The sequence below is a fragment of the Astatotilapia calliptera genome, chromosome 15, assembly GCF_900246225.1.
Source record: "Astatotilapia calliptera chromosome 15, fAstCal1.2, whole genome shotgun sequence".
NCBI lineage: Eukaryota > Metazoa > Chordata > Actinopteri > Cichliformes > Cichlidae > Astatotilapia > Astatotilapia calliptera.
This window is the reverse complement of record NC_039316.1, coordinates 26,867,480-26,889,749: the sequence shown is the minus strand read 5'-3', so window position 1 is coordinate 26,889,749 and position 22,270 is coordinate 26,867,480. Positions and strand designations below refer to the sequence as shown.

The 22,270-nt window shown below is 43.4% G+C and overlaps 1 protein-coding gene across 2 annotated transcripts in view; it reads right to left on the bottom strand.

Annotated features, from left to right (window-relative positions):
- Nucleotides 1–839: 839 nt before the first annotated feature.
- LOC113037477 (tumor necrosis factor alpha-induced protein 2-like) overlaps nt 840–22,270 on the bottom strand; it is a 69,238-nt gene continuing 47,807 nt past the window's right edge. For both annotated transcript variants that reach the window (XM_026194601.1, XM_026194602.1), the window contains exons 12-13: nt 19,199–19,323; nt 840–1,279 (exon numbers count right to left, since the gene is read on the bottom strand). In XM_026194601.1, the coding sequence (XP_026050386.1) occupies nt 1,096–1,279; nt 19,199–19,323 (309 nt within the window). In that variant the 3' untranslated portion in view covers nt 840–1,095. The remainder of the gene's footprint in view (nt 1,280–19,198; nt 19,324–22,270) is intronic.

Below are 22,270 nucleotides of genomic sequence, written 5' to 3'. Positions count from 1 at the left end.
CAGATTTCTGTCTTCTCCTCTGCAGGCTTCCAGAAACCAGACAATCAGAAGAAAGCAGAGCCCTGCTGCACAGCTCTCGAGAATTTGTAACGATATATGGTGTGTTCAAATTAAGGGGCAGCATGCTTCGAATGCCCAGCATGGTGGCACGGTGGTTAGCACTGTTGCCGCACAGCAAGAAGGTCCTGAGTTCAATTCCACCATCAGGCCGGGGTCTTTCTGTGTGGAGTTTGCATGTTCTCCCCGTGTTTGCGTGGGTTCTCTCTCTGCATTTGCTTCGAATGCCGCATTTGTAGGCAATTACGTCACAGTGACGTGACGAAGGCTGTCCAAATTCGAAGACTCTTCCAAATGCGGCAACAAATGCATCCTCCTTTTCCCCAGATTTGAAGGATGGGTTGGGTGTCCTTCGTGGCACACCCTATCCCAGAAATCATAGTGCAGCCTAACCAATTCCAGTTTCTAACAATGGCAGCAGCTACTTAGTTTTAATATTACTCTTTCTGGGTCACAAAATAAATTTTTAAGATATTTTCGGGTGAGAATGTACCTGTGTAAACTTCAAATACATGTTCAATTTATCAAGACATCACATATTTGCAAAAGTGCTCCGATGTTTTCGGAGACGTCTGTTACCCACCAACTCGATAGCTGACTGGGAGGTTAAGGCTCACTAGAGTCGGAGAGAGCACCGGACTCCTGGCAAATCGTTTTCAGACCCCCGCGGTCTTCAAATAGTCAAATAGATAAATTAGAATGTTATTGGGGGTTTTTTTCAGTGTTTTATTTGTTCTTGAGTAAATTGGTTTGGCTGAGATTAAAGTTATAGTTTACACACAGCTGAATAAATATCAAACAGAAGTGTGAGATGAGCTTTCGAAGGACCCACCCTACATGGACTGGTTAGGTTGGGTCCTTCGAAACATGCTGCCCCTGAATTTGGACATAGCCACTGTGTTTGCTGCTCTGTCCTTCATCATGGGCTCCAGCAGCACCTTTCACAACAAAATACTTGTTTGCATTAGGATGAAATAGAAGGCTAGCATACAGGAAACACTGCTCACATCCTGAACTACTAACATCATGTTGTTATACCTACAGTCCCATCTGATTCATCTTGTTGTCAATCCATTTGACTTTGACCTTGGAGAAGAACGGAGGACTGTAATTGGTGGAGACGTCACCGTGGCGATTCTCCTCCACACTGCGTCTGATAGAGCGAGTGTCAGCAGCTGAGAGCCCAATTTTAAGAGACAGGAGAGCCGAGACATGCGCGCCGCTAAGAAAGAGACACAGACACACAGGGTTACAGCAGTCAGCTGTGAGAGGCATTGTTAGGGTTAGAGTCATGCCAGACACGATAACAGGTGATAACGAATGATAACGAACATGATAACTAGAACAATAATGAATGATAATCAACAATAATGAAAAAAAATGAATGATAACAAATAATAACGAACAACAATGAAAGAAAATAAATGATACCGAACAATACCAAATGATGACGAATGATAATGAAAGAAAGAAAATGAACAATAATGAACAATAACAAAGATAGCGAATGATAATGAATGATAATGAAAGCAATAACCAGAATGATAACAATGATAACAAACATAAGAAACACTAACGAAAGATAACGAACACATAACTAGAACGATAACAAACGCAATAACTAGAACTATAACAAACAATGACAAACGATAACGAAAGAAAATGAATGATAACGAACGATAATAAAGACAACAAACACAATAATTCGAAGGATAAAGAATGATAACAAAGATAACGAACACTAACGAGACATAACGAACACAACAACTAGAACGATAACGAACTATAACAAACACGCAAGTAGAACAGTAACAAATGATAATGAAACACGATAACTAGAATAATAACAAACAATAACGGACGAACGCGTTTTTGTTTGTTATTGCGATAACTAGAAGTGAGAAAGTAAAATTTATTTATACGGCACTTTTCATAGATAAAAATCACAGTGCTTCACAATAAAACCACAAATATAAATAAAATAATATAAAACAAGGGAAAAAAGTAATTAATAGCTTGTTTGTAGAAAAATGTCTTCAGCTACATTTTAAAAGAATGATAATGAAAGAAAATGATTGATAACGAACGATAACAAAGATAACAAAGATAACGAACATGACAATAAGAACGATAACAAACTATAACAAGCGATAACGATTGATAATGAACGATAACAAAGATAACGAACATGATAACTAGAACAACAACAATTGATAAGGGAAGATAACGAACGCTAGAATGACAACAAACAATAACAAACTATAATAAACGAGGTAACTAAAAGTATGTAAGTAAAATTTATTTATATATAGCAACTTTCATAGATAAAAAGCACAGTGCTTCACAATAAAATCACAAATAAAAATAAAATAATAAAAATACAAAAATAATACAAAACAATGGAAAAAAGTAATTAATAGCTTGTTTGTAGAAAAATGTCTTCAGCTGCTTTTTAAAAGAGTCAACGGAGTCTATGTAGCATAATGACAACGGAAGAGAATTCCACAGCCCTGGTGTCTGTGTCCGATCCCCACGTGTTTTCAATCTAGTACATGGGAGCAATAGTATCTTCTGACCAGAAGATCTAAGTGCTCAGGAACAAGCACGAGGTTTCAACAGGTCAGAGATATACTGGGGAGCTTCACCGTTTTGAGCTCTAAAATTTTAAAATTACACCTAAAATTTACTGTCAACCATCTATGGAACGCCAGGACTGCCATAATGAATTAATTAAATACACCATTAAATAATTAATTAAATGTGTCAATAATTAATAAAAATTGGAATTAATTAATTAAATAAATAGTTATGACACATGTAATTAATTAATTATTGACACATTTAATTAATTATTTATGTATTTCACATTTTAATTAATTATTGACACATTTAATTAATTAATTATTGACACATTTAATTAATTATTTATGTATTTCACATTTTAATTAATTATTGACACATTTAATTAATTATTTAATGATATATTTATTTATTTCATTTTGGCAGTCCTGGCGCCTGGCTCTCATCACGAAATAATTTTATCTGTCAGCCTCACCCATCAAACTCAGGGGGCGGGGTCAACGCTGATCGAGTCAAAACCATTGCTTTGGCCTGGTGGCCATTGTTTCTAGCACACAACAACCGGCATTTGGAAGCTAACAGAATTGAACTTTGAAAAACCCTGTTTGTGTGTTACCAAATACCGTTTTAATATTTTTTTAGCCGAGAATGTAGTGGTTTAATCTTCATGTGTCTGGTCGGTTTGTCAAGATACAGCCTCTTTGCAAAAGTGCTTCGATGATTTCGGAGATGTCTGCCCAGTCTCACGGCAAAGCGTGGGATAGACCCGCTCGCCTCGCAAGCAATCCCACCGACAAAGCGCAGGCCCCGGTACACAGCTGTAGTAACCCCCGCTGACTTCTTTTACTGAGGTTATATTTATCGGTGTTTTATTTCCTGATGTTCTTATGTGTCCTACGTGTTTCAGTCGCCAATTCTGAATTATAACTAACATTAAAAACATGTTTAAGGAGGAGAGAGAGCAAATAAATCTGTTTAACATCTGATCTTTGGGTTTTTGTTCAGTAATCAGCGTGACCTGTGTATAAACGCATAAAAGAGATAACGTTGGTGTTTCCGTCATGTAGTAACTGCTGGCTTTAACTGTACAAAGGTTGTTCGACACTATGAAACACATACAGACTTCATGATGTTCGGCTAATATTTTTATTGTGAATATTAATCATGCTGACCTCGCTCTGTACACCACGCAGCGAGGTCAGCATATCCACGATATCCTCAGCTCCATGAGTTAACACAAAGTTTCCCAGCTGACTATCTAACTTCCAACTATTCCAGAGACGTGAAAATATACAGCATAAAGAAAAGTGTAAGATACTCAGCAGAAGATTAGAATAACAGTTATACAGAGCAAACCTGTTCCGACAATTTGAGTTTGTATTCCCTCAGCTGCAGACTCGCTGCTGTTTAAATGTTTGAAAAGGAAGATTAGATATAAACAACGTCAAACATAGACTCAGTCTGCCTTCACATTTGATATGAGGCCAGCACGTATAGTGGCTGTGTCCTGTTTTAAGATCATACATGTAAAATTGTTGTCTGACCTCCGTCGATCCAGCCGCTCAGAGTCCGTGGTTACCATGGTTACTGCACAAGCAGCTATAATGTTAACAGCTGGCACTGAGGAAACCTACCGGCAGCATGGGTGTTTATGTTTTTTATTGCAAAAGAACTGTCTGAATGGTTAACTGAAGTTAACTTGGATAAATTATAGTTAAGGAGAATCACAGATAACGCCTACGTGAGCTGTGCGACTGTTCACCACTACACTGAAATCAGCAGGCTATTACTGAAATACACGTGCTATATCATAGACTATGATATAAATAGGGAGGTCCTATTAACATGTTTAGTTTTAAAGGACACCTTCCTGCCTTTAGTCTCCTTCATGAGCAGTATTAGTTTTCTTCTAACATCCAGAAGTCTGCACGATGTGTTTCATAGTTTGTAACAAGCCTTTGACAGGTAAACATAACATGACCAAAAAAGCAAAAAAAAAAAAAAAAAAAAAGAGAGAGAGAGAGAGAGTGTTGACATAAGAAGAGAAAATGCTCTCAATTATGGAGACAGGCAAATGGTTCATTTATGTTTGATGTGTGTTTATTCCTCCCTAAATATTGTCGGTGAAGTTTGCCATGCACGTCAGATTTTCCTGCGCATTTTTATACCTCTGCCAACAGAGAGAGAAAAAAAATCACATTCTAACAGACAGCTGGTGCTTAGAATACAGTTGAATAACTATTAAAAAACAGATGATATTTAGATGATAGTTCAGTCTAATACATGTGCCAGTGAACCATTAAATGTCTGTGAAACTATGCAGTTATGAAACGTAACTTTAACCTCAGCCAAACCGATTTGCTCAGTTGTAAATAAAACAGCGAAGTAAACGTGACCCGACAGACAGAACCTGAGTGAATGAAGTCCAGCATTTAACCACTGAGAGCTAAAACTCAGCTGAGGTTTCAAAGCTGTGTGCCGGTGATTGGACATCAGCCGCTGATGAAGCTAGTTCGCCTATAAAGTGCTCTGTAAGGAAACAAGCTCCAGCAGCTCTGCGCTCAGGGAAAACACTATATTTACTTATCTTGTGCAGAAAAATGCGCTGACATTGCTTTATATCGAGCACCGGCTGCCCAGTTAAACTGTGACTATTACCAGGTAACGTAGGCGTGTTTCTTGAATTAGCAGCAGGTGTTAAACAGCTGACAGATGAGGAGGAGGATGCATGCAGGTAAACTGAGGGTCTGTTGAGCTGATCGCTGGTTTCGTGAGAAAAATGTCAGCTCGTTCTTTATGTTACAGAAGCACAGAGACACAAGACCAGGCGGAAAGAGACGATCGTTCGGTGAAAATGAGAATCTGCGAATGCAACATGTGGAACACGGAGAGTGGAATATGTAAACAAACCGGTTAACGTAACCCCCTCGGTGCACTCTGCATGCTAATTGTTAGCAGAGCTAGTGAAATCTCTGAAAACATCTGAGCACTTTTGCAAACATGTTCTATGTTGACAACCTGACCAGACATACGGCGCGACATTCGCGGCTAAATCACTGTTAAAAGTGTAGCTGGTGACAGAAAAACTACACCACCACCATTGCTGCCTGTGATTTGATCTGCATTCTGGGATACCTGGCTGCCCCAAGTCTACACAAGCAATCGATTATCTAGGATCGACCTGTTTTGACTTACTTTGGACGCCAACCAGTCAAATGTTAGAGAAGCTGCATGGGCAGCGTTAACCCCGCCCCCTGAGTTCAATGGGTGAGGCTGACAGATAAAATTATTTCATGATGAGAGCCAGGCGCCAGGACTGCCAAAATGAAATAAATAAATATATCATTAAATAATTAATTAAATGTGTCAATAATTAATTAAAATGTGAAATACATAAATAATTAATTAAATATGTCAATAATTAATTAATTATATGTGTCAATAATTAATTAAAATGTGAAATACATAATTAATTAATTAAATGTGTCAATAATTAATTAATTACATGTGTCAAAACTATTTATTTAATCAATTAATTCCAATTTTAATTAATTATTGACACATTTAATTAATTATTTAATGGTGTATTTAATTAATTCATTATGGCAGTCCTGGCGTTCCATACCAATCAAGGTTATTATCGTTAATGAAAACTAACGAAATAACGAAAAGTAGAAGTGAAAAAACATTTTCGTTAACGGAAATAAAAATAAAAACAAAAAAAGGAAAACTAACTAAAACTGTAATGAGTGTTCACAAAACTAACTAAAATTAACTGAATTTATAGCAAAAATGTGTTTAGTTTTTGTTGATGTATGTGTGTCATACAATAGTCAAGGGTGAAAATGAAGTTTAGTTTCCAGATATTTTTTTCTTGCCGTCTCATTATGCCAGCAGGTGGCAAGTACGTTAGTCGAGTCGTCTGTGTTGCTGCGCCGTCCACGCAAAGACTCATGTCAGGAAAAGTCGGGAGAAAGCGCCGGAGTCCAATTTGGGATTACTTTGAATATGACTGTGTTTGATGGGTGTAGTGGAAAGAGACAAATTATGAGGGACATTTCTAAAGGGAAAAAAAATCCCTTTAGAAGGGAAAAAAATCCCACAAACCTTAAAGTGCACTTGAAAAGCTCACACAAGAAGGCTAACCTAGCTTACCTTGAGAAGGTAAGGGAGCACACTCAACCCTCATCCCCAGAAAACAGAAGCTAACCCCAGGCAAGGCAGCGTGATGCATCCCGAGACAACAGGACTGGGATATCTACGTAACTGTGCGAGTCAATTGTCTTCAAAAAGTTTATCAATTCACTTGAACCAAAATTACGAACACCCAGTGCAGCAAGAGTTAGTAGTCTCATTGGGGCCAATATATAAAATTTAAAGTTGTCTGGTATCAATGGTTGTTCATCTGCCTTTATTTATTTATTTATGTATTTATTTATTTATTTAAAGAACCCATAGGTGGAAATGTGAGTTGTCTGTCTCTGCGTGTTAGCCCTGCGACAGACAGGCGACCTGTCAAGGGTGCAGGGTATGGTAGCTGGAATAGCAACATACCCAAGGATAAGCAGAAGAGAATGACTGATATGATGAAACTGGGATTTTGTTACACTTAATTATTGCAAACACAACTAAAACTATAACTGAAACTAATCAAAACTAAACTGAAACTAAGGATTTTCAAAAAAATAAAAACTAAACTAGCAAACAATTGGTAAAAACTAATAAAACTGATATAAAATTGAAAATCTGAAGTCAAAACTAAATAAAAATAAAAACTAATGAAAATTGCAAAACTATTAAAACCCTGCAACCAATGAAGAGAATCCAAAACTGGAATATGTGACCTCTTGTTAGTGCCAGTTAAAAGTCTTGCCGCAGCACTCTGTACAGTCTGAAGTCAAGCAAAAGCTGATTTGTTGATACAAGTAAAAAGACCATTACAATAATCCAAATGAGAAAAAATAAACGCTTGAATAATCATCTCAAGTTCTGCCTTTGACACCAGTAGTCTGAGTTTAGAAATGTTTCTGCCATATTTGACCCATGCCAGGGTCAAACATAGCAGAGAACCTTCCAGCAGCATCTTGGTTTATAATCCATCTTCGGATCATTAGTTGAGGAGGTGAAGGATCCAAGTAAAATGGCAAATTAAAAAATATGTAGCTATGGTCACTCACATGCACATCCTCCACACATACATCATGTATATTTAAACCCAGAGAGAAAACAAGATCCAGTATGTGGCCCTTTCTATGTGTGGGACCAGAAACATGCTGCCTAAAGTTAAAAGACACTGTGACAGCAATGAGCTCAGCAGCAGCGTTACAGAATGCTTCATCAATATGAAGGTTTTAATCTCCTGCTATTACAACCTTCTCCAATTTAATGATGGATGTCAGAAGGTCGTTAAATTCAGTTAGAAAGACCCCAGCAGGTCCAGAAGGTCGATAGATTAAAATAAAATAAAAGTTTTTCAGAGAACAAACCTTCATCATCTGTGACTCAAATGAAGAAAAGGAGTCCAAGGTCATCAGCCTGCACATGAATTTGTCCTGGTAAACAGCAGCAAGGCCTCCACCACATCCCAAAAGACGCGGAGTTCCGATGACGGAGCAGCCAGCCGGGCAGATTTTATTCAAGTGGACGTAAACCTTATTTTGCTGCCATGTCTCAGTCAGATACATAAAATCTAGAGACTCTAAAAAAAGAGACTGTTTAGAATAAATTATTTGTTAGTTATGGAACAAACGTTAAGCAGGGCGAACTGAGTTGATGACTGTTGATCTGCGAAATCAACAGCTGACTGCAGCGGCACTTGAATTAAAAACCTATGCACACCTGTGTGCCTGCCGGGCGGTACTGCGACTCCAGAGCTGGGGGAAACAGTGATCGATGAACGGACATAGCTGTCACCAGCAAAAAGGAAAACGGATGACAGACACAGGGTGAGCATACTGCTTTTGAGCCATGGGGCCCAGGTCCCAGGCAGCAGGGTAACATCCCAACCAAATGTCAGGAGAGGAACTGGTTTCAGGCACCCTGGAGTCTCCCCACAGACAAGAAGCTAGCCTCCGGCTTCACCTGGATGCTGGGCCTCATTCCCCCTTTCTGTCTCTTAGGGGTGGGAGTCCTGTGGGTTGTGCACAGTAGCGCGCACTCAGGTAAGGAACACTCCAGAGGATGAGGAAAAGTTTTTGCTGTAGCTGTCACAGTAGCGCTCCATTTAATTTTTAATGTTTAACAGTGTATCCCGATCACAAATTAAAGCAGCAGAAGCAAAGTCAGAACACAAAAGAGCAAAAATAACATTACAAATGACGATTGACGACAATGAAAAACTACATCGTTGCATCCAGCAAACTGCAGCAGTGGCAAAGCCAAACACAGGCGCCATCTTGCCACTCAATGACACATTAAGAACACTTCAGCAGACACCTTATAATTGTTAATGTGTTGAAGGTTCAGCACATTAATAATGAATTAGAACCGCCATGTTGGTTTGTGTTACAGGAAGTCATCGTATTTGGACAAGAGGGTGGAGGGTTAACCTGGTGGAGCATTAGCTAATGCTAGGTAGCGTGTTTACATCACAGACACAAATACCTACTAATCAGTAGCATCCAAATAAAATGCAAAATCTGGACCTCAGCCTTCCTGGACAGTCTGTTAGCACAATAACCTCACAGCAGCCGTATATTGGTCACATGATGTTATTAAAAATGACAAAAAGTCATGGTCCTGGGTCGGTGACCCAGCGCTTTTAGTTTATTATTATTTTCCAGTTTATTATGATGATGATTATTATTGTTTGAGTTCTATGTGTTATATTCGGTTTGCCTCTGAGTCTGCGTCTGTGTCTCTGTCTGTCTATGGTGTCACCCCGTCTGTTTGTGAATCTGTGTGTTTAGTTCTGTGTCTTGTTTGGTTCCCCGTGTCTGAGTTTCCTGTTTTATTGTGAAGGTCTCTGTCTGATGTGAGTGTGTTCAGATTACGTTTCCCCTGTCCCGTCAGCTCTGATTTCTCCCAGCTGTGTTGCCCTCCTGTCTCTCATCCCCTGATTACCGGTGTGTGTATTTAAGCCCTGTGTGTTCTCCTGCCTGTTGCTGGTTCCTCGGTGTCCCGCTCTTTGTCTGCCTCTCATCCCTTTGTCGTATGCTCCCAGGTCTGTTATTTTAGTTCTCCCAGTTTAGGTGTCTTCAGTTATTTTGTCATGCCCCACTGCTCGTTTGTACGGTAGCTGGGAAGTGCAAAGCGCAACAAATTAAAAAAACGGCAACAAATTAAAAATCCACAACAAATTAAAAAAACGGCAACAAATTAAAAAACGGTAACAAATTAAAAATCGGCAACAAATGAAAAAACCACAACAAATTAAAAATCCACAACAAATTAAAAAAATGGCAACAAATTAAAAAGCCACAACAAATTAAAAATCCACAACAAATTAAAAAACCGCAACAAATTAAAAATCCGTAACAAATTAAAAAACCGCAACATATTAAAAAAAACACATCAAATTAAAAATCCAAAACAAATTAAAAAACCGCAACAAATTTAAAAAACACAACAAATTAAAAATCCACAACAAATTAAAAATCCACAACAAATTAAAAAACCGCAACAAATTAAAAAGCCACAACAAATTAAAAAACCGCAACAAATTAAAAATCCGTAACAAATTAAAAAACCGCAACATATTAAAAAAAACACCAAATTAAAAATTCACAACAAATTAAAAAACCGCAACAAATTAAAAAACCGCAACAAATTAAAAATCCGCAACAAATTAAAAAAACACAACAAATTAAAAAGCCACAACAAATTAAAAATCCACAACAAATTAAAAAACCGCAACAATTAAAAATCCGTAACAAATTAAAAAACCGCAACATATTAAAAAAACACAACAAATTAAAAATCCGCAACAAATTAAAAAACCGCAACAAATTAAAAATCCGCAACAAATTAAAAAACACAACAAATTAAAAATCCACAACAAATTAAAAAACCGCAACAAATTAAAAAACGGCAACAAATTAAAAATCCTTGACGGAAAGGGATTGTCTGAAATACCGGAAGTGACACAACGATTAGCCTAATAGGGCTTTTGGAGAGTGATGTCACGAGAGGGGGCGTGGCCAGGATTTTTGGTTGAGGCGCCATGTTTCTGGGCCGAACAAAGCGCCAGCGAAAGAGGAGCGAAAGTACACGGATAACACCAGCTATGGTTCGTACTTGCTGTGCGGTCGGTTGTAAAGTTAGATCACACGACCGGCAAGGGAATAAGGTTGAAAATGGTTTATATTTTCATTCTTTCCCCACCTGGAAGCATAGCTGGACTGGCCATTGGGCATACCGGGCATTTGCCTGGCAGACGCTGCCAAATGTGTAAAAATAACTGAATTGTTTGGCGGTAGCTATGGCATAGCTTCCACAGATTTAGCAACATCAGCAAGTGGTGCAGGCCAGCAGGTGGATAGGTACAGGGGCAAGGGTACCTAGACCCGGTTCGTAGAGTACGCTTGGGGAGTGTGATTGTGTGTACAGCGTCTCTTTATGTCTGTCTCCACGTTGGTTGAGTGTGGAGTAAGTGCATATGAGAGCATGAGGGTGGGAATGGATGTTTGTGTCTGTGTGTGCCTGTATGTCTGTGTCTATATGTCAGGTTGGGTATCAGACGCCACCTCTCTGGGGACATCTCAGGCCCTCCAAGGTTTAGAGGCCTATCTCCACCCACCACCACTTCCCCTGCCAGTGGCGGACTCCCTCAGGTGTCGGTGCGTTGGTGGTTCTTTGTGTCTGGGGGTGGGCGTCCGGGTACACACCGGCTCACTCCTTGGCGGCCGCTTATCGGGGCCTGGAGCCTGGGGCTCGCTTGGGCCACTTCGGAGGTGGGGTGCCCCCGGCCTCTCGGCCTGGGGCTCGGTCACTCAGGCACAGCTGGCTGCCGGCGGAGCTCACGGGCGCGTCACTGCAACTCCCCCTGGCTTCTGCTCCGCGGCTGCTGAGTGAGCCCTCATCTGGGACTCTCCTCAGCTCTTACTGGGACAGTGGCGCGGCTGCCCCTCTGTTGGTCTTCCTTGGTCTCTTGTGTTCTGGGGGCCTCTGGATGTCTGGAGTTTTGATCTCCTCCATACCTGCTTCATACCCTGGAGGACGCGGCTGTGGCTCCCCACACTCCCTAGCAGATCGTTACATGGAGAAACCTTTGGAATGCAAGCATGCTGATCCACACAGGTATGCACACAGGTGTACACACGGGTATTCACAGACGCGGACTACAGCTTTCTTGGCTGCTGCCTCAAAGCACATTGTACGCTGTCTATCTTGCGTGCTGCACAATATCGTTTATTATTTAGTATCTACTGATATCTACTGCTTGCTAGTTTATTGTGATGGTGCTGTTTTTTTTTATTATGTTGCTCTTTGTTGTTTGCTTTCTCTTCTGTTTTTTTTCTCCATATAGGTGACCCAGGTGTTTTTTTTTTCTTTCTTCCCCCCCTTCTCACCGTCTCTTCTCCCCTTTGGTTTTCTTTCTCTCCCTCTCTTTCTTTCATTCTTTCTCCCTGTCCTATCCCCCAGTCATGTCTGTCCCGTTTGTAGCAACTGAAAATAAAATAAATTCATAATTATAATAAAGGTCAATCAAATGGACCAATATGGCAAAGCCATGATGATCCACTTGGTAAAATAAATCCGCTTGGCATCTTTCTTGGCCTTAAGACAACAATTCTGATGGCTATAGATCCAAACGGGACACAAAAAAAAAAAAAAAAAAAAGGGAAAGGGGAGGCAAGAGGAGGAGAGACCCGAGGTGGCCGCCGGTCACAGTGGCAGAGGAACTGAACTTCAGGTAAGAAGTTATGACCTGCTGTCTATCTGTGTCAGATATAAACCAAGTTTAGTTGTAGTTTGTTTTCGTTGTGCTGACTTTTTACAGTCGCTTAGAATAACTGGTACTGCGTACTAGCTAGCATGACGGAGTTTGTATACTGCTGGGCGGGTGCTATGAAGTTACTGATTATAAATTTTATTTTATGCTTAAGGTTAGTTTCTCAAACTCCTCAAAATCTTAACCAATTGTGCCAATCCTTACATGTTGCACCAGGCTGATTTATCATCAAAAGTGGAGAAGTCTGTGACAGAGGAGACAGAAGAGCTACAGAGAGAGATGGAGCAAGAGAGAGAAAGAAAAGAGCAGGAGAGAGAGATGGAGATGGAGAGATGACTTTATGTCATCCATGAGGGATGCATTTGACATATGTTTCACATATTATAGCCCAACAAGTTACTTATAGCAATTTAAATATGAGCAATCAGGTTTTGGCAAATACCGGAAATCACTTTTTGGCACAACACCAGCTATTGCAGTTAATAATACAACAGCTTCTTGCCATTTTTTGTGTTTCTTTTTATCGCTGTGTAACTGAGTTCAATTGAAAGCCTGCATGCGCTAGTACCTCTTGCCACAAGTTCCCAGAATCCTTTGCGGTTTTACCCCTGAATGACGTCACATCTTTGGAGTAGCTCTAGTCAAAATGCCCAGGCCGATTTTTTGTCCCAGTCCAGCCCTGCCTGGACTGGGAAAGAATGAAAATATAAACCATTTTCAACCTTATTCCCTTGCCGGTCGTGTGATCTAACTTTACAACCGACCGCACAGCAAGTACGAACCATAGCTGGTGTTATCCGTGTACTTTCGCTCCTCTTTCGCTAGCGCTTTGTTCGGCCCAGAAACATGGCACCTCAACCCAAAATCCTGGCCACGCCCCCTCTCGTGACATCACTCTCCAAAAGCCCTATTAGGCTAATCGTTGTGTCACTTCCGGTATTTCAGACAATCCCTTTCCGTCAAGGATTTTTAATTTGTTGCCGTTTTTTAATTTGTTGCGGTTTTTTAATTTGTTGTGGATTTTTAATTTGTTGTGGATTTTTAATTTGTTGCGGTTTTTTAATTTGTTGCGGTTTTTTAATTTGTTGCGGTTTTTTAATTTGTCTCGCTTTGCACTTCCCAGCCACCGTACGTTTGCCACTACAACACCTTGTAATTAAACTTCACTAGCATTTTCATCCACTGCTTGCATCTTGGGTCCTCCTTCCTCCACACCACACGGCTCGCCTCCTCAGCCGTGACACAAAAGGCTCCAACAGCACAAACATGATCCAGAGGTCCAGTTCAGGTGAAGCTAGCAGAAAACTAGCAGCTACAGCCACCTCTGTCGCCATCCACCTGTTAGTCACGCGCCACGCCCCTAATAATGCAAACTTTAAGCCTAAATACAGTTCAGAGGAATAAAGCAGAGGAAGCCTAGTCAGACAGTCAGTATTTTTCCACTCATGTTACACACCTGTGATACATGAACCCCACCTAGTTGCACCCACCATCTGACATGAGAACATCTTTCCTGTCTGCTGTTTTCAGTCACTGAGGTTTTATTTTCACAGTGTTGTAGAAATGAAAGAGAACAGAAAGTGATCACAATGGTTGACTTAAGTGCGCATGCGCCAACCAGCGTGCAGCCTGTTACAGTCGCTCCTGCTTTTCTCTTAGTTTAGCTCTTTTTTCTTACGTATTCTTTTTTTTTCTGACTTGTATTTTCCTCCGTTTTCTATCTCTTACTCAATCATGTGGATTGAGAGAGTTTTTGTTCTTCTGGTGGCCGTGGAACTGTTACTTTTATCATGGAACGGGACCGCGGCACATCTCCTACACGCACGGACTGTTTACTCCAGAGATCAGCTGATCGCTCTGATGCCGGCCGGCTCGCTGGCCAGGCCCGCAGAAGTGCCCGCAGAAGTACCAGCTGAAATTTGGAGGAAAACACATCGGGGATGCAGAGGTCAAGGACAGAAGAGAAGAAAAAAGGTGACGGTGAGACAGCGGAGGCTCGAAGCGAGGAGGAGGTTTAAACCGTGTCTGCCGTCTATCGTGATGGGAAATGTGCGATCGTTGGCAAGTAAAATCGACGAGCTCTCAGCACTGGTACGGAGTCAGAGGGAATACCGAGAGTGTAGCCTGATGTGTTTCACCGAATCATGGCTGCACCAGGTCATTCCCGATGAGAATGCTTCCGTGGAAGGCTTCCACACTGTTCGGGCGGACAGGGACAGCATCGCTAGCGGTAAGCGTAAAGGAGGTGGGCTTGCTGTTTTAGTTAACAACCGGTGGTGTAACCCTGCCAACATAACAATCAAAGAAAGGATTTGTTGCCCGGACACTGAACTGTGTGCTGTTGGACTCAGGCCGTATTATTTACCCAGGGAATTCTCTCACGTCATCTTGGTGGCTGTTTATGTTCCCCCCTCTGCTAACCCCACAGCTGTATGTGACACTATCCACTCTGCCATAGCTCGGCTACAGACTCAGCACCCGAGTGCCTTTATTGTGATCTCGGGTGACTTCAACCATGTATCACTGGACAATACACTACCAACATTCAAACAATATGTGGACTGTCCCACCAGGGGAGAGAAAACTTTAGACTTACTGTATGCTAACGTCAAGGATGCATACAGCTCCTCCTCCCTCCCCCCACTTGGTAGGTCAGATCATAACCTGATTCACCTCACCCCCCGCTATGTGCCAATTGTGAGGAGGGAACCTGTGACCACCAGGACTGTTAGGAGGTGGTCAGAGGAGGCAATAGCGGAACTACAGGGCTGTTTCGAGGTGACCGACTGGGAAACACTCTGTGAGCCTCACGCCGAGGACATCAATGGGCTTACTGAGTGTATCACAGGCTACATAACTTTCTGCACCGACTCCATTGTTCCAGCTCAGACTGTTCATTGTTACCCAAATAACAAGCCGTGGGTGACTAAGGACATCAAAGCCCTCCTCAACAACAAGAAGAGGGCTTTCAGAGGGGGCAACAAAGAGGAGGTGAGGAAGGTCCAGGTGTTACTAAAGGACAAGATCAGAGAGGCTAAGGACAATTACAGGAGGAAGCTGGAGTGGAAACTCCAGCAGAACAGCATGAGAGAGGTGTGGAGGGGCATGAAGACCATCACTGGATTCAGGCCAACCAACAGCAGGGGAGCTGAGGGAGGTGAGAATAGAGCCGACGAGTTGAATCTGTTTTTCAATAGATTCGACACCACAGTGTCTGCTCCTACCCCCACAACCTCACCTGCAGTCAGCCTGGAATCCAGAGCCACACCACTGTGCCAGCCTCTCTCTTCACATGTTGCCTCCTGTGAGATTCCTGACACCCCTCCCCCACCCATCACCTTCACCCAATACCAGGTTGAGATGCAAATGAGGAGACTTCACTCAGGCAAGTCTGCTGGACCAGACGGAGTGAGTCCCCTTGTCCTCAAGGCCTGTGCCCCCCAGCTGTGTGGAGTCTTTCATAAACTGTTTATGCTGAGTCTGAGTCTGCAGAGGGTCCCGGTGATGTGGAAGACATCATGCCTCGTCCCTGTACCAAAGACGCCTCGTCCCAGTGGCCCCCAGGATTACAGGCCTGTGGCACTGACCTCCCACATCATGAAGACCCTGGAAAGGCTCATCCTGGACCAGCTGCGACCCATAGTAAGACCACATCTGGATCCCCTTCAGTTCGCTTATCAGCCTCGTCTCGGAACAGAGGACGCCATCATCTACCTGCTCAATCGTGTCTACACCCATCTGGACCAGCCGGCGAGCACTGTGAGGGTCATGTTTTTTGACTTTTCCAGTGCTTTCAACACCATCAGGCCGACCCTCCTGGGTGATAAGTTAGCAGCGATGCAGGTGGATGCTTCTCTGGTGTCCTGGATTGTTGATTACCTGACAGGAAGACCACAATATGTACGTCTCCCACAGTGTGTGTCTGACAAGGTGATTAGCAACACAGGGGCACCACAGGGGACTGTCCTCTCCCCCTTCCTCTTCACCCTCTACACCACAGACTTCAGCCACTGCACAGAGACCTGCCATCTTCAGAAGTTTTCTGATGACTCTGCGGTGGTTGGATGCATCAGCAGGGATGATGAGACAGAGTACCGGGCTGTGGTCGACTCCTTTGTCACGTGGTGTGAGCAGAATCATCTGCAGCTCAACGTGGCAAAGACCAAGGAACTGATCGTGGACTTCAGGAAGACCAGGAAACACTCCAGGGGGTCAGTGTTGACATTGTGGAGGACTATAAATACCTTGGAGTACACATTGACAATAAACTGGACTGGGCTAAAAACACCACAGCACTTTACAGGAAGGGCCAGAGTCGTCTCTATTTTTTGAGGCGACTGAGGTCCTTCAACATCTGCCAGAAAATGCTGAGGATTTTCTATGAGTCTGTGGTGGCCAGTGCGATCCTCTATGCTGTTGCATGCTGGGGGAGCAGGCTGAGGGTCGCAGATGCCAACAGACTTAATAAACTGATCCGTAAGGCCAGCAATGTTGTGGGGATGGAGCTGGACTCCCTCAAGGTGGTGTCGGAGAGGCGGATGCTGTCCAAGATAAAGACAATGTTGGATAACACCTCCCACCCACTCCATGACATGTTGGACAGTCACAGGAGCTCGTTCAGTGAGAGACTGAGATTACCGAAAAGCACCACTGAACGACACAGGAAATCATTCCTGCCTGTGGCCATCTCCCTGTACAACGCATCCACTTAACACACTGTTTGCTGCTACAACTACACATGTTTCTTTTCCAAATATTTATTTATAAGTGACTTATGTATGTATGTATGTATATATATGTATATATTGTACTATTCTTAGTTAGCGTATTGTCTGTCTTGTCTTAATGTTGGTTTAAAATGGAGCACTGTAACAAAAAATAATTTCCCCCAGGGATCAATAAAGTATTCTGATTCTGATTCTGATTCTGATTCTGATTCTGACAGATAAAGTCCTGATACAGAGACGAATGTTTCATCTGATGTTTACTAAATAGCTCTGAAATATTCCTGATGTAAAACAGACAAAAGAGATTTCATGCACACAAATTGCTGCTGCTCTGCCCTTATGTGGGGATCACAAAGGACGGGGAGGGAGTCGGTGTGATGGATCAGGGGAAACTCGGCCAGCGTGATGTGTGCAGACTCAGAGGAAGGTCTGCAGGCTGAGGCCTTACATAAGCTGTGAGCATGAAGGGGACCCAGCAGGACCTCCCACCGGATCAAAGATTAAAGCAGGGAAACTGAACCCCGCATTGAAAGCTCTATTGATGGTTCTAATCCTCATCTCATGCTCCCTGCTCCTCGTTATTTCATTAAACGTGTCGGCGGACTTCGTTTTTATAATCTCTGTGTTTGGACAAATGAGTGAAGAAAGCTTTGGCTGCTCGCTCAGTTGTTTTCTTCCACTCAGCTTCATTCATCAGGAAAGAACATGAAACAACATGACCCGAATGTTAACCAGGTGACATCACCAGCAGCCGCCTGATTAGATGAGTGACAGTCTGAATGAGTAGGGACTCAGACACAACACAATGAACCAGTCAAACATCACGTTCAGCTCAACATCTCTGAGTACTATCATCACTAGAACAAATCAGCGTTTGTCATCATTTCACCATTTGCTAACAGGAAGAATCTGCCTGTTAACGATGTCAAAGTACTTTCAAATTACAAAGTACTTTAAAGTATTTTCTGACATAGTTTGAGATACTTTAAAGTAGTCTGAAGTAGTAACCAGACCGAAAAGCAGTGTGCATTTCGGTGCTTTTTTTTCCCTGAGATGTCATACACCTTGGATTCTAGCCAATCATTTTACCTTTGCAAGGATAGTAGGCGGGCCCAGGTACTTACATTCTTTTAGAGCTACAGATTAAAAATGCCCAAGGCAAAGCGGTCAAAAGTCTTGCTGTACTTCACAGCAAAAGATGCAAACTCAGCAGCCTGCAACAAGTGCTTTAAGGTGATACTGTGCAAAGGAGGTAACACCTTGAATCTGACGACCAATCTGGTGACACATAGCGGTTTTTTTAAAAGCTGAGAAATGCACCGAGTTAGCAACATCCCCCAAGAACCCGAAGAGGAGAGTCCTGGCCCCTAGCCCTGCCAGTGTAGCAGAAATGATGACGGATGATGATGGCAGCAGCAGCCGTTCTTCTCTGCGTGAGTAGCTTAATGTTGTTTGTGTGTAATTTACGTTGAGTACGCTAACCACGTTATTAAATTAATGCATGTAAGGTGAACTAGCAAACACCGTCGTAGCTACATGCAGCCATCTTCTTGTTTGATGTCAGATGCTCCCTTCACCCTGGCCAAAAAGGCTAAAATGACCAAAGAAAGTGGGAAAACAGCTAAACATGAGAGGTTTTTGGACAGAGTTTGTATTTTTTCCATTGTTTAAGCACTTCTTCCAGCCAAGAGTGATACCATATATGCCCTATAGCTGCAGAAAAGGCTAACATTGTTATTTCTTTACAAAAAAACAGCTAAACATGAGAGGTTTTTGGACAAAGTTTGTGTTCTCCATTCTTTAAGCACCGGTTTGAGCACCGGCATCGTTTCAGAAGTACCAGTTTGGAACCGGTATCGGATAAAACCTAAACGATACCCATCCCTAGACTGAAGTGCTTTGTGACATACTTTAATGTGTATTTTGATTAATTGTGTTGTACCTGAGGTCGGGGAAGTTCCGGGCCAGAGTGACGAGTTCCAGCTGAATGCTGGCAGGATCCTGCAGACGGAGGATCTCTGCAAGTTTGCATACTATCTCGCAGAGCCACGAGGCCTTGCTGCAGCCCTGAGGTAAAACAATGCACTGTCAGTTCTCTCAGTACTGCAAGAAAAAACTGCCTTGACTCTAAATGTCACAGTATGCACGTCATCTCTCATTGTCCTTACTCAACAATCCAGTGGCTTCCTTTTTGTTTGTCCTTGTTACACCAATGTATCCTCCTACTTTATCTGTTTTGCACATAAATGAATTATTCTGATCCAGTGATGTTCACAGTAGACCTGTCCAACAAACGATGTGGCCTATATAGATAATTGGGAAACGTTTTGGGGACAGCATGTCACGGAAAAGAGGATCCAGGCGCGGTTCTATTCAACAGCAAAACAGTGCATTTATTTACAGTGAGAAAAACAGGTAAGTCCAGCAATACAATACAAAAGTGCAATCTCCAAACAGGGCTCGTCCTTTGCTCCCCATGTGCTCCGTGCAGAGGCTCCGTGAGTGTGTGTGCTCCCCAACTCGATTCTCCACCCAACTCTCCTGGAGGAAGAAGGAAATCCACAAAATCCACAATTAGCAAACTCGCTAGCCGAATAACAAAAGCACACTTCTCGCAAATACTCTACTAGTTTGGAGTAATAATCCCACATCGACTGTTGCCACTAGCCCAGGTTAAATACCTCCGACTGGCAAAGAAGGATGATTGCCAACAGCTGGCCAGGTAATCAGATGCAGGTGGGCCTGTGACAGCGAGAAGGGACTTTCAATGATGAAAGTCACCAGGTCACGCCTTCCCTACAGCGCGCACTTCCGTAAACACAGCTTCGAGGACAGGGGAGAGAGAGGGAGAAGTGAACACACACACACATACATAGACAAGCAGGGTCATCCGGGGAGGACTGTCTGACCGTGACAGTTCCCCCCCTCTAACGGGAGCCTCCGGGAGACCTGCTGTACTTGTCTGGATGCCTGCAGCTGAATTCTTTCATCATGCGATTATCGAGAATTGCGGACCGCGGCACCCGAGAACGTTCTTCCGGACCATACCCTTCCCAATCCACCAAAAACTGAAAGCCCCTACTGCGACGCCTGGCATCCATTATGCGAGTAATGGAGCATGGCGGGGTGCTGTCGATAACCCGGAGGGCAGGCACAAACGGCTGGTCCGTACGGGCCTAATCTGAGAAACATGGAAGACGTTATGTACTTTCATAGCGGGCGGCAGGGCCAGCTGGACCGTCACCTGGTTCAGGAACTCCTGGATAGAGAAGGGGCCCAGAGACCGAGGGGCCAGTTTCTTGGACCCAGTCCAAAGGGGAATGTGTCTGCTGGAGAGCCACACTTGCTGGCCGACCTGGTAGTCTGGGGCAGGGTTGCGACGGCGATCTGCCAGTGCCTTGTTACGCTCGGCCGTTCTCAGGAGCGCTGCTCGGGTGGCCCGCCAGACCCGACGACAGCATCTCAGGTGGTGCTTTACAGAGGGAACTGCCAACTCTCCCTCAGAGCTAGAGAGGAGGGGAGGTTGGTACCCCAGCGATGCCTCGAAGGGCAAGAGTCCGGTTGCCGATGAGGTGCTTGCGTTGTGGGCGTACTCCACCCAGGCCAATTGGTTGCTCCAGGTCGACTGGTTAGATGAAGCAACGCAGCGCAGCGTGGTCTCCATTTCTTGGTTTGCCCTTTCAGTGTGACCATTAGTTTGGGGATGGAACCCGGAGGACAAGCTGACCTGAGCTCCCAACTCCAAACAGAACTCTTTTCAGACCTGCGAGGTAAAATGAGGGCCTTGGTCAGAAACTATGTCCTGGGGTATGCTGTGGAACCGGAACACGTATTGCATTAGTAACTGGGCCATCTCCAGGGCAGAAGGGAGCTTGGGCAGAGCAATGAAGTGGGCGGCCTTGGAAAAACGGTCAATAATGGACCAAGTGCGTTTAGGAGTGGGCAACAGTCGCAGGAGGCCAGAGGCAGGTGAGTTGGAGGTCGCACACTGGGCAAACCGAAACATAGTTCTGGACATCAAGAATGAGAGAGGGCCACCAACAACGCATCAGGCTTAGTGTTCCTTGAGCCGGGCCTGTAGGTAATGGAGAAGTGAAAATGTGTGAAAAACAAGACCCACCTGGCTTGTTGGGCATTGAGGCGCTTGGCTGCCTGGAGGTATGCCAGATTTTTATGGTTTGTCCACACCACGAAAGGCTGCTCACTGCCCTCCAACCAATGCTGCCATTCCTTGAGAGCCAACTTGATGGCGAGCTACTCCTGATCACCCACATCATAATTCCTCTCAACCTGAGACAGCCTACGGAAGAAAAAAAGCACAGAAATGTAGCTTGCCTTCAATCAGTTGGGAGAGAACCGCCCCCACGCCCGAGTCGGACGTGTCCACCTCCATGATAAAGGGGCCAGCTGAGGTACACCTGGACAAGGACCAGAGCTGAAGAGAACAGGTGCTTGAGCCGATTGAACGCTTGCTGGGCTGTGGGAGACCACTGGAAAGACAACTTAGGAGAAGTGAGGTTGGTTAGAGGAAGGGCTACCTTGCTCAAATCCCAGATGAAGCGGGGGTAGAAATTGGCGAAGCCTAAGAATCTCTGCAGCTCCCTGCAGGTTTTGGGAATTGGCCATTCCACTACGGCTTTGACCTTGACCGCATCTGCTCGCAAACGCCCCTGTTTGCGAGCAGACAATGAATACCAGGAAAAAAAAAACGTTTGAACATGGAACTCAGACTTTTCTGCCTTAACAAAGAGGCGATTCTCCAACAGGCGACGTAGGACCAGATGTACATGGTTGATGTGCACTCTCCGGGTCCTGAAAAAGATCAGAAAGTCATCCAGATACATGAAAACAAAATGGTTAATAAAGTCTCTGAGCACATCATTGATCAAGGCCTGGAAGACAACAGGGGCATTAGTAAGACCGAAAGCAAAATTGAATTGAATCAGGACTTTGAGAACTGTAATCGAATGGATTATAGAAATCAGTGATGATACCCAGCCCTAGTGAGTAGGCC